The 12,630-nt window shown below is 37.6% G+C and overlaps 1 protein-coding gene across 5 annotated transcripts in view; it reads right to left on the bottom strand.

Moving 5' to 3' along the window:
* The window catches only part of CPSF6 (cleavage and polyadenylation specific factor 6), a 29,486-nt gene extending 17,417 nt beyond the window's left edge, over positions 1-12,069 (bottom strand). For 4 of the 5 annotated variants that reach the window (XM_019748948.2, XM_019748949.2, XM_019748951.2 and 1 more), the window contains exons 1-3: positions 11,889-12,045; positions 3,752-3,961; positions 2,218-2,321 (exon numbers count right to left, since the gene is read on the bottom strand). In XM_019748948.2, the coding sequence (XP_019604507.1) occupies positions 2,218-2,321; positions 3,752-3,961; positions 11,889-11,948 (374 nt within the window). In that variant the 5' untranslated portion in view covers positions 11,949-12,045. Of the gene's footprint in view, positions 1-2,217; positions 2,322-3,751; positions 3,962-11,888 lie in introns of all 5 variants that reach the window. The other variant, XM_019748947.3, reaches the window with a different exon arrangement.
* Between the last annotated feature and the right edge of the window lie 561 nt (positions 12,070-12,630).

Here is a 12,630-nt window from a genome sequence, read left to right as displayed (position 1 = left end):
TACAATGAAAAGGCACATCCATAGAGACAGATTGTTAATGGGTATGAGATTTCTTTGGGGGATGATGAAATGTTCTTCAATGAGGTAGTGGCAATGGTTGCACAACTTTGTAAATATACTAAACACCTGTGAATCGCACATTTAAAAGGGTGAATTTGATGGTATGTGAATATTCCAATTAAGAAAACTACATTTAAAACAAAGAATGAATGATTACCAATTTTGTACAGTTATAGGATATTCTAGATTATTATCAGAAGTGCTCTTAGGAGCTTAGAACCTTTTTCTCCCTAACATTCAAAATGGTCCATTAGATAGATCCCTTATTCTGGTCAACAAATTCCAGTTTGACTCAAGATTATCTTGGGTCACAACATTTAGAAACAATTTAATGAATTCATTAATCTAACAAATCTTTATTGAGCACCATCTCCTACATGCCAGGCAACATTCTAGGGCTAGGGATACAATAGTGAACAAAATAAAATCCCTGCTCTCGTAAAACTTACAGTCTAGTGGGAGACAAGGCAATAAACAAATAAAATACACCATCATAAAGAAAAAAAAATAAAGGAAACAGTGTAACGGGAGCAGAAGGTGCTATTTTGCACAGGATGGTCAGGGAGGGGATTCTTAAACCATCTTGAATGAAGTGAGATCCACGTGGACGTTTTGGGGGAAAATAACCAAGAGAAAACAGCTAGTGTAAAGGTCCTAACTAGGAATATGTTTGAGGAACAACAAAGAGACTAAAGTGGGTGAAATAACATAAGGAGGTAAAGAGTGGAAAAAGATAAGGTCAAAGAGATGGTGGGGAAACATCACACAGTGCCTTGTGGGCCACAGTAAACATTCTGGCTTTTACCCTGAGATAGGAAGACTCTGAGCAAATATTGATGTCACTTTTTTCAACTCCTATTATGTGTAGTATAGACTCTAGGGGATTGCAGTGAAAGCAGGAACACCAAGTAGGAGGGTGTAGCAAAAATTCAAGAGATTTATATAAAATGATGCCTACTGTAACATTATTTGTAATAGGTAAAAACTTGAAATCACCCAAATAACCAAAAATACGAACGGTAAAATAAATTACAGTAGCATACAAGGTTATAATGAATTAGAGAAGATGTGTATTTATTGATAAATATTTGTTTTACTCCTGTATCAAACATGTTACAAAACATGCGAGTTACAATCCTGTTTTATTCATTTTTTTGCAATAAACATAGGAAGCCCTATGAAGAAACCTGAAAGTTCTGTATTTTGCCGTGTATAATGCACACTTTTTTTGTGTGTGAGGGAAAAATAAGGATGTGCATTATATATGGGTAGTACTAATTCCGTATCTATATAAATGTTTTTAATTCTTTTATTTATGCCTATGAGTTAAAAGTGTAACTCTAGAAATCAATAATGATATCTGTATGCAAAATAATACCCTGGAATACAATTGGTTTTGTTGAACTTATGATGAACTTGCAATGACGAAGAGTTCTTGGCCTTCTATGATGCGTAAATATTGTAAATTTGTTACCTGTACATAAAATTAATTCCTTGTACGTTGGCTCTTGTGTTTTGTAATTTGTTACATAAAACTTCTTGTACCATATGTTAAAAATGCTAAAATTCCTTTATAATACAAAAAACAAGTACCTAAATGTAAACAAATAAAAATTTGAATTAAACAATTAAAACAAGAGTTTTTTCCCTAAAAGTTTGGGCCAAAAACGTGGGTGCGCATTATACATGGCAAAATACGGTATATTCACTAAAATGTTAAGAGTGTTCATCTATGGATAGTGAGATTGTGGCCTTTTCTTTTCTATATCAGTATTTTATAACATTCCTATAATGACCCTACCACATTTGTATAAATAGTTTTTAAAAATTAAGCAAAATATCCATGTTATTCCCATTCTCCAGTTGCTCATCTTCTTGCATCCCTTAAGCACAGGGATAGTAAGTAACACTTCTTCAAACTGTTATTTCAACGAACATTTCAACCATACATGGAACTCAGGAAAATTAGCTAGATCACAGGGCAAGTGAAATGAGTATGAATCTGTCCAGGAACCTCCTGCCAACGTGGATACTAAAGCATCTTACACACATGTAGTCAGCATTAACTTTCAGGAAACACCCCCCCAAAATTATAATCACTAGCTACTAACTTACACTAAAAAAAAAAAAAAAAAAGAATGAAAACAAAATTCTTACCCCTTTGACTGGCCATTTGCCCGATTTTCAAAAAATTTTATCTCCAAAATATCATTTACTCCCAAAGAATGAACTGCTTCAGTTAAGTCTTCATCTGTTGTCCACTGCAAGACATTTCCCCCCCATCAACCATCAAACCATATCCAAGATTCCCATTGCTTCAATTTAGTTTTTAAGGGTAAACTCTGGATAAACAGGAGAAAATTAATACTCAGGGAAAAATCAAAGTGCAATTACTGCAAGTCAGTCTCCAATTTTTAAACAGCAAAAAAGCACCTGAGGACTTAACTACATCCCTTGCTACGTTTCGGAAATCAGAAGATACAAACTCTTGGAGATCAGATATATGTATTTTTTTATTCTTAAAAAGTTCTGCTCTTTTCCAACTTTATAAACTGCTATGCTTTTAAGTTTTCAATAAAACCAATGTCACTTAGGGCTTCCTCTCTTTAAAGGAAACTATTTGGGGAAATAAATTCCATCTTATGCTTTAACATAAGATAAAAAGAAACATATGTATTGAGCACCTACCATGTACTTTATATCAAATATTTAACTCTTAATAACGTACAAGTCCTATTACTATTCCTATTTTACATGTGGTGCAATAGAAAGGTTAAAGTGCTTGTCTAACGTCACAAACTAAAAGATGGAGAGGTAAGATTCAAAGTCTTACTTAGCAACCACTCTCCATAACTATACTCCTGTCTCCAATATTGTAAAAAATTGCTCAGACCGGGTGGTAGATCACTCAATTCGTTTAATTAGTTTTCTTTTAAATGGAAACATTTAAAATGCTATTAAGGATGGGAAAGAATGATGAGTTTTGATTTCTACACAATTTTAAAACTTTACTTAGAAACATTATTGCATATAGTGGAAAGATGTAAATATTCTGTAGCACTGCTCTAATGCATATTTAAGATTTAATGCTAATAAAATTATAGATACACTGAACATCCAGTTAATGAATCTCCCAAACACTAATTTTAGTCTCATATACTCAAATTACAATACAATATATATAACAATATTTCCGTAAATCAGATTTCAAATTTAAGAGCAGAAATTAAACTCAACAAGCCCATAACATGGATTAGATATTGAAACGTTTTTTAGACCAAGAGTCATATTGTCTCTTTCTCTCCTTTTACAGTTCTGAATCCTGGTTGAGACCTTATGTAAGCAGTTTTTTTTTGTTTGTTTGTTTGTTTTTTTCGTAAAATTGGGATAGCTGAAGTGTAGGAATAGTAAGGTAAAAAGAATAATTGATTTGACGATAAAAATAATTGAATATATTTAACTGAAATCTCTACCAAAATAAGTTGAATGACTACAAAATTCAAAACTAGAAGATCTGAATTTATAATGTTTTAAAGATACTTTTATTGCCCTCCTCATTGCACGAGCAAGCATATAGAACCACCAATCTCGTAACTTCAAATTCTTATTTTATAAAACTGGAGAAAAACGTTATCTGGACCAGCTCAAAATCAATTACCAATAATTTAATTCATATGCTAAGTTTACTTACCCATGTTAGATTTCCAATATATAATGCAATTCTCTTTCCAGTATATGTATAGACAACATTTGGTGCTGCTCCTTTACCCACATCATCACCAACGGTTGGCGGGAGAGTATCCATGTAATCTCGGTCTTCTGGGGCATCTCCATTATTTGCAGATGGAGAGATGACATCATCATACAAATCTATCTGATCATGCCCACCATATTCAGCTTCCTGAGATACAGAAATAACGCTCTAGTTATACAATAGTCAAACTACTACTAAGATTTGAACACAAATTCAACATTTTTTGTTTTAAAAATCTGGTTGAAGATAGAAAAAGGCCCAAAGGTATAGATACAAATCTTACACTTTATGCCATACATGTATTCTTGAACAGTGCCCGTAAAGTGAATTTCTAGCCAAAGAATTCTATTTTCCCACAATTTTACTGTAATATAGAAAATAATGTTCCTCTGGGAAAAGAATGATATGGAGGCAAAATTAATAATGTAAAACTTTTCTTGGAAGTAAAATACTATTAAAGTAAAAGTAGTAACACCAGAATTAATAAAAATAGATAAGCTTTAGAAAATTGATACAAAATTATCACAGAAATCAGAGCCATTACAAATCTTTAGCATTTAACTGCAGAAAAAGAGAAAAGGACAACTATTATTTTCTGTGATATATCAGGATCTTCTTTCCCAACCCTGTGAAAGCTATTAGTTTTAGAAAAAAGCAGTGAGCTGAGCCACAGGGAATAAGGAAATGTGGGTAAGTAAATAATTCCAAATGTCATAACAAAGGTACAAGGGAAAAAAAATAAAACACACTTAAAACTATACAAATTAGTATCTATCGACAGTTGTATTATTCCCAGTCAACGAAGAGTTAATGCTTACCTGACTTCTCAGACATCTAGTCAATTAGCAAGAGAAAAAAGATGTGAACAAGGATTTGGCAGTAAAGCTTTGCCACTGTCACCAGCTGAATTAATGCAATGCTAGTGAATGCCACTTACATGCGTAAATAAGCAAGGAAAAGGAAAACGGAAAAGAAACATATGTAAAGAGGAGAAAAAATGGAATAAGGAGGGTTTAATTTGTAAATAAGCCCAAGAAAATGCAGGTATTGGCAGAACACTCAACACCATTTACATTGCCTGTGGTACCATTACTGGGCCACAGGCTAAGCTAGCCTACAGAAGTGAAACCATTTTCATTTTCCTCCCTTTTCCCACCACTAAGTACTTAAATTGATGTGACGTATTTTATTCTTATGATATAGAATATTTGAGATAATAGAGAGGCAATTAGTTACAAAACAACAAACTTAGAATTCAGCCATAACTCACATCCTCTCCCATTAATACAATCTATAAAGGATGAATTGTTATACAAATGGCATGTAAAAAGGAGCTGGTAGTTTTAGAGATTGACTATTACATGGATAGAGAATGACCCAGAGGAAGCAATCATTTAATTGTAAACAGATCAACAAAGTATTATTATAGGCCCCCGAAGGAACAGAGCTGCTGTTTTGTTATTCAGAAGGGAGCCAAAGTCAGATTTTTTTAAAAAGAAAAATCCTAGAAGGGGAAATACCATTTATACACATAGCCAAAGGGTCCTGAAATCTGTGACGTCATCTTCAGATAATCTTATGCATAACAGAGCTAACCAATTTACTAACTATATAACAAAATCTTTACATAACAATTTTGTTATGAGGTAGAATGTAAGGCTTATTTAATAAGGGATTCAAAATCTCAAGGTTAAGTCAGAGAACAAACCCATCTTTAGCAATGGGCAGACCAGAAGTCACAGAATAATCCATTAATTTTGCTTGTACAGCAACACCAAAATAATCTTTCAGAACTGAGTTTTTGTTAAACAAAGTAACATGCTCAAATTGCAGTGAAAGTAAAAATTAGAAAAAAGGAGGGTGAGTTTTGTTATGAAGTTTCAGTGTAGCTGAAGCTTCACGTGACGTAGTTGCAGCAGTGGTTCAACACACTTAAAATTACTAAAAAGCATCCCAGAAAGGGTAGTGGGCACTTTAAACTCTCTTGCAATCCAGTTCTGTACGTCAAGTAGAATTATAATAATAATAATTATTATTCAAAGGGAGCTGTGTTTCCATCCTCCTCAGCAGAGACTATAATCACAACATGTGGTCTGAGGGAGAGTAAAAAAGAATGCATGGGTTATTAATAGCAGGACTAAAATAAAAGTATTTAAATGTATACTTTCACCAAACAAGTTTACACATTATTAGATTTTTCATTGGTTGTAAATCTAGGAAAATGTTTACATAAGTAGACAATAATTTACAAGCATAATTGCAGCTACACTAACCTGGTGATCACAATCACTTACTATTTTTGTCCGTCCATGAATTCCTATGTTGACATCAACCAATTTTCCATATTGATATGATTCTACCAATATTTAGGATCAGCCAGATTGTCTGGTAGTTGGACTGCTTCCAATTGGTTGAAGTATGATGCTAATTGAGACCATGGTCCTGGGGTTTGATCTCCATGAGGACTAGTTAGCTTCGCTCTGTTCCAAGGCCACAGCCTGTACTTCTAGCCCCAACGGTATGCATTTGGTCGTGGTGAAAAAATATTAATGAATCTAAATACATTTGCTACCATTATAAAAACATAACTCAAAGCACACGTTCTTTTGTAGTATCAGTAGTCTTTTCAGCTTCAGCATACGACACCTACTCTCCACATTAAAAAAAAAAAAAAAAAAATACAGAACACAACCTACTTATTGTCCCCACTTTAAAAGGGGGGAAACACCCATATTCTGAAATTTTGCAAAATGTACGTCACAGGTCATATACAAAGAAAGTGAACTCTGAAAGTCTACTGAACAAACAAAAAAAAATGGTTTCTACTTTGTTAAAGAGAAATGGTCAACAATGTCAGCTTCTACTACGTAAAGAGTCTTTTCAATTATTACCTTTTGGAAATTTTAATGGCATTCAAAAAACAAGAAAATATCAACATTACTCCTCTAATAATTTTAGATACCAAATGCTGCACAATCTCAACTATCTACTTTTCACAGTAGCTCAATAGAGCTGCGCATTATATATAACTTCCAATAATTAACAGCGCTTAGGGTTTATTTAAAAATCTATTGAGTAATTTTTTTCTTTTCTTACATTCTAAATCAACTACAATCACTCTAAAGGTAAGGTATCCTCTCAAGATCGTATACTTCAAGATTATGTTCTACATGGTGTACACATAGCTGTGGCCAAGAGAAAACACTTAAAAATAACATGGATAGTAACCAAAATTCTATTAGTTACTTTTAAAAACAATGTTTCTCAATCATTTTATTTTCATTATCACCCTCCCCTTCCCTCCAAGGAGTTATTTTTAGACATAGTTTCCCCTAATTACCTCCCATAAAATTTTAATATCACAGACATACTGTATATACTGAATACCATCATAGGGATGACCATGGTATAGTTGTAGTATACTCTTCATTCTTCCTGACCAGCCCAACACTGCTTTTGGTCCTAAAATTGCAGTAATACCATTCCTGCACGAGATGATACTACCAACAATGGCACAGCAAAGGCCATTTGTTTCAAAGCCCCTCTATTTAATCATAAAAAAAAAAAAAAAAGAAAGGAATTTAATAGTCATTTCCATTTAGAGAAATATATGCAGGGGGAAAAGTTGCATCTTCCATTTACAAAATGCACTCTATACCAAGGAAGACAAATACTAGTTATAGCACACAAAATCCAGTATCAGATAATATAACACATATGTATCTTTTTAGAAAATACAATCATTTTCTGATTTCGTCTAGCTATTTTCTGGGGAGATATTAAAATTAGTTTGTAATCCCTGTAAGAAGCTCAACTAATAGTAAGGAAGCCAACTTCGTACTGAAAACATTCCACATAAACCAAAGTGGACTTTCACTGGCAGCTGAATGGACTACACTCATAAATAATAAAATTGAGTGAGAAGAGTTCTAGCTCCTCTAAACATTTCTACCCAAGTTTCTGAATCAATCTCTACCTACTTCATCATTCTTGACCTTGGACTTTTTTTTTTTTTTTGGCGTTATGTGTTCACCACCTCCGCGGAGTCAGTTCTCCTCCCATCACCATATATTTGACCCCCTTTACCCTCTTCTACCACCACCACCCTCCCCCGTCCCCCTTTACCCTCTGGTAACCACTAAACTGTTGTCCTTACAGACTTATCTTACAGGGTATTCTATTAAATATAAATTTATCAGAAATAAGGTTTCACTGATTTGTCTAATAAACGTATTTTCCAAAACTGGCTAGACAACTGGATAGAGATACATAATCACTAAATATAAAATATAACTAATGAAATAAAGGCAAGCTGATTTATAAGAATGTCTAGGTGAATGTCTAGATTAACTTCTAAGGGAATTTTTTTCCAGCCACTACCTATATACATTTCCATTTTCAAGCTGGTGGTCAGAAAGCAGCACTGTTACAGTGACCCACTGCCAGACAGATCAGTAACTAAATTCTACATTAAGAGCTTCTGATTTCCAAACAAGCAAAATACACACTATTTCAATGCATACAGTCCAAGCTTTCCTGAAGTTCATAAAATTTTGGACTTTCCTCTTCCCTGCCAGCAAAAATTCTACAGATAAAGGTACATATAAAGGAGTGGATTCTACAATACACAACCTGTCTGTGTTATAATTACGTGGGTGTTTCTCACCCACACTACAGTGCACTCTAAAGGTAGAGACTACCGAAACTTTGCATCCCTCCTTGTTGGCATAAAACAGATACTCAAGAAATGTATTTTGAAAAATTGAGTTTTAAATTTTATTTAGTTTTGGTCAAAATAAAAGTCTATAATTATTAATTATTAGGCTATTAACAATAATTTGAGTACAAATCCCAGTTCAAATTGAACAGATACACACTAAAGGCTAAAACAGAACCGCTTTCTTCTCAACTCCAAATTCAAGTAATGTAGAGGTTTGGAAGTAGTTCAAATTCTCCTTCCACTGGGGCAACTGTTCTCGATTTGGTTACATCCAAAGACCTTCAATTTAAGAACTAAAGAGCACCCATAAAGAATAGCTCAGTCCCTTGTGCCTTCTCCCCTTCGGCTTTATTCCCATTCTTAAGTTCTTCTGGTGAAGAAAGGAACTCTATTATAGCTTCATTAACTTATTCTCACCCCATCTCCAAATTAAAGTTTCTTCTAAGACAGCTGAATGTCTCACATCTTTTTTTAAAAAACTTTTATTTATTTTAAGTGTGTTTTTTCCAGAACCCATCAGCTCCAAGTCAAGTAGTTGTTTCAATCTAGTTGTGGAGGGCGCAGCTCACAGTGGCCCATGTGGGGATGGAACTGGCAACCTTGTTGTTAAGAGCACCTGGCTCTAACCAACTGAGCTATCCCGGCTGTCCCCATCACACTTTATACTGTGCTTTCCCAAAATACACACTCAAAAAAAAAGCTTCATGAAAGTACGACCATTTAAAATAGAATGGGAAATACATATTCTACAGAAAATTTCAAAGTACGTATACAAATTCAATGAAACCTGCAGTTCACATTAAAGAACAAAACATTTTTTAAATGTTTACAGCAGTTTAGAAGCTAAAGTAAATCAAGACTGGTTATACTTAGTAAACATTTTACTCAACTACAATAAAGTGAATGTTTACTATACACATACAAATAAGGTCATCAGCTAATAGAGTGCAAATTAATCAGTAATAACTTTGTAGTTGCCTCTAATTCTGATGAAAATTCAGAAAACTATTTCAATAATAGTAACATTTGAAAAAACAGGATGAACCTTGTTTTGGCCATATTTTGTACAGGAATTGCTACAGCAAGCAATAGAGTACAAAGGCCAATGACATGCAAAATAACAAAACAAAGCCTCTATTTAATTCCCCCATTAATCTATCCAAAAGTACAAATATTTTACTGGTAAAATTATACAACTATGTGTTAGATATAATGCTATTGGTACAAGTCAACAAAAAGTTACATTTTATTTTTTTTATTGAAAATAAATTTTTTTTTCAGTTACATTTTAAAAAGAACCATATGGAGTAAATTCCTCACCAGGGCCACAAAATTCTAATCTCATCTTACCTCCTGCTCAGTCACAGAGATAAGCACTAGTTACAGCACAGAGATAAGCATGTATCATTTCATCCAGCGATATGGAATAGAGAAATGCCAACCCCAAATTTAGTTTATGAAAGCCTAAAATATATTTCATGGACAGGTCCTAAAGAAAGCTCAACTTCTAAAATTGCACACCAATTTTTCCTTTATTGTGGGTAGAAAGGCAAAGCAAATGTATATTCTTGCAAGTAAAGCTAATGAAAAGAGATTTGAATACTTAATTGTTCCTTTACTTGCAGGTATGGCCCTCTTTTGCATGAAATGTTATACTCATTTGATAAATAAAAATTCCTGAAAGTATTTGTCCGACTTAAAAGCATTAGAATCTGACTTTAGCACTCAAGAGAATATTCTAATTTGTCACTGACACCATTAAGGCATCATATGTTCAAAATATAAGCACAATAAAAACAATAATTTTAAAGCTTGACGTTTGATTACACTAGGGTTACATTTAAACATATTCAGTCTCTAACAGAGTAGGAAACATTTAAGCTAACTGAAAATTTGTTTCTAATATTTAAACCAGGGGCACAAAGTCATTCCTGAAAAAAAGAGCGGTAAGGATTACTACTAGCTTGCGCAATTAAAAAACAACAACATCCTGAGCCCCTAGTCACAAATAAGATCCTTAACGGAAGGGAAGAAACAAACAGATTAATCAGTAGAATTTGATTAAGTTTCTCATACGGACCTGGAAAATATAAAAAATAAAGCTTTCAGGTGCACTGCAGTTAGGCACAATTTGATTTTTTAAAATGTGTTACTACATAAAAGACAGTAAAGATGTGGACAGCAGGTTTAGAGCTTAAACGTCACTGCTCTAGTACGAGATCTTTTGCAAGGATGCCCAACATCAGACATCATATCTCCGCGGCTTAGTTCTAGGCCAACGGTGGCCTGTGAGACACCGGAAAAACATTGCCATTCTCACTTTCTTCACCCTTTCAAAATGTAAAGCAGATCCCTCGGAGGGTATCTAACATTGTGCTTTTGAAAATCGGGTCACATCTACAACCCTTTATTTTTAAACTATAGCATAAGCATTTCAGGTGGGCATTCTTTATTTTAACCACTCCACTGATCTCTAGGTGAGCTACCATCTTTTCTGTTCCATTCAACCATCGCGCTTGTAAGTCTTCCTTTTGGCCAGACCCCCTATCTCCACAGGTATTTTCATCAAAAAGGCCAAGAACGACTGGGCCTCAAAGGCACTGCAAGCCCTCTACCATCGAGGCAGGACCCAGCGCACCGACTTTTAAAGGATCTAGATGGGGCCGAAAGTCAAAGGACTTGTTGCAAACGCGCCCACATGCAAGCCGCCGTCTGAAAGTGTGAGGAGAGGAGGAGAAAGGCGACACGCCGAAACCTGTCGCAAACGCGAGCAGGAGGGCCCAGGAAACCGGGCGCGCGGGATACAAAGGGCGGTGAATGCGGCCTTCCATGAGGCGACCGTGCGCGGACACGGAGACAAAATGGAGCGACGACAGGAATCGGAGCCCGAGCGGCGGGCAAGGCCGGGGAAAAGGCGGGGGCCGGCGCGCGCCCCGCCGGGCTCGCTCCTTGACCTGGCGGCAAGGGAGGGGGCGCGGTAGCGACCCGTGCTGAACCCCCGCCACACACACGCGGCCCCACTGCCCGGGCCTAGCGCGGCGGGAAGCGCCCGCCCGCCGCCGCTAACAATGGGAGGCGAGGTAGCGGCGAGGGAGGGGCCGACGGCGGCTGCACAGCGGCCCGCGTCCGCGCTCTGGGCCCCCGCGGCTGGCCGCACCGCCCTCGGCCTGCGAAACGTCGCGGTAGAACGAGGGGCGAGAGGGGCGCCGCGCCGGAGCCGGGCGGCACGGCCCACGGGCGGCAAGGGCGCACGGTCTGCAGCCGCGCCGGCTCGCAGCCCACGACTGGCCCGGCTCAGCGTCCGGGCCGCAACACTGCCCGCTTCGGCGGCGGAGGCCTGGGGCCCTCACGTACCTGGTTGAACTCTTCACCCACATCCGCGTAAATGTCTATGTGGTCCACACCGTCCGCCATCTTTCCTCGGCCTCGGCCGCTGCCGCCGCCGCCGCCTCCTGCAGGTCCGCCCGCCGCGGCAGCAGCAGCGGATCTGGCGGCGGGGGCGGGGCGCGCTGCGTCACTTCCGAGGCCTGGGGGGAATGAGGCGGGGGCGGTTGGGGGCTGCCTGGGGCAGCGGTCTCCCCTGCAACCCCGCCAGCCGGCGGGCCTGGAAGAAAAACTGCGTCCCTGAGGGTAGAGGCAGTTTCTTTTGTGTGTCTGGGTTAGGCCTGCAGGCGAGAGCGGGGCCGGGTGGGGGGCGGCGGGGGGACGTCCCAGTTTCCAGAGACTGTTTCCACGTTGCCCCAGGCACACGCAAACGTGTTGTAATATTTGCTCTTCCGAGTGTTTCTGACATTTCTCACAGCTAGGGCTTCGAGAAAGGTGGGAGTTACATGTGCACGATTAAATGCGAAGTGTAAATTCGCATTCTATGAGCGCCTTGAGAGCGAGAACAAGGTCTTACCCCTGCGTCCCCACTCAGAGCCGAGCAGAGTTTCATTTGCCTTGTAAACGCCAGATACCCGTTGATGGTTAGCTTGAGTTATTTGCATGCTACTTATGTTATTTGCGTGCTGTTTATGTTTCTGGCTCTGTCTTAGGTCATCTTTCATCTCTTCCCCCATTCATTGTCCTTCATTTTTTCCTCCTTAGAGCTGAC

Source organism: Rhinolophus sinicus, chromosome 1 (genome assembly GCF_057876585.1).
Source record: "Rhinolophus sinicus isolate RSI-liver-muscle chromosome 1, RSI-T2T, whole genome shotgun sequence".
Classification (NCBI taxonomy): domain Eukaryota; kingdom Metazoa; phylum Chordata; class Mammalia; order Chiroptera; family Rhinolophidae; genus Rhinolophus; species Rhinolophus sinicus.
Note: the sequence above shows the minus strand (reverse complement) of the source record. Positions and strands in the feature narration are given on the sequence as shown.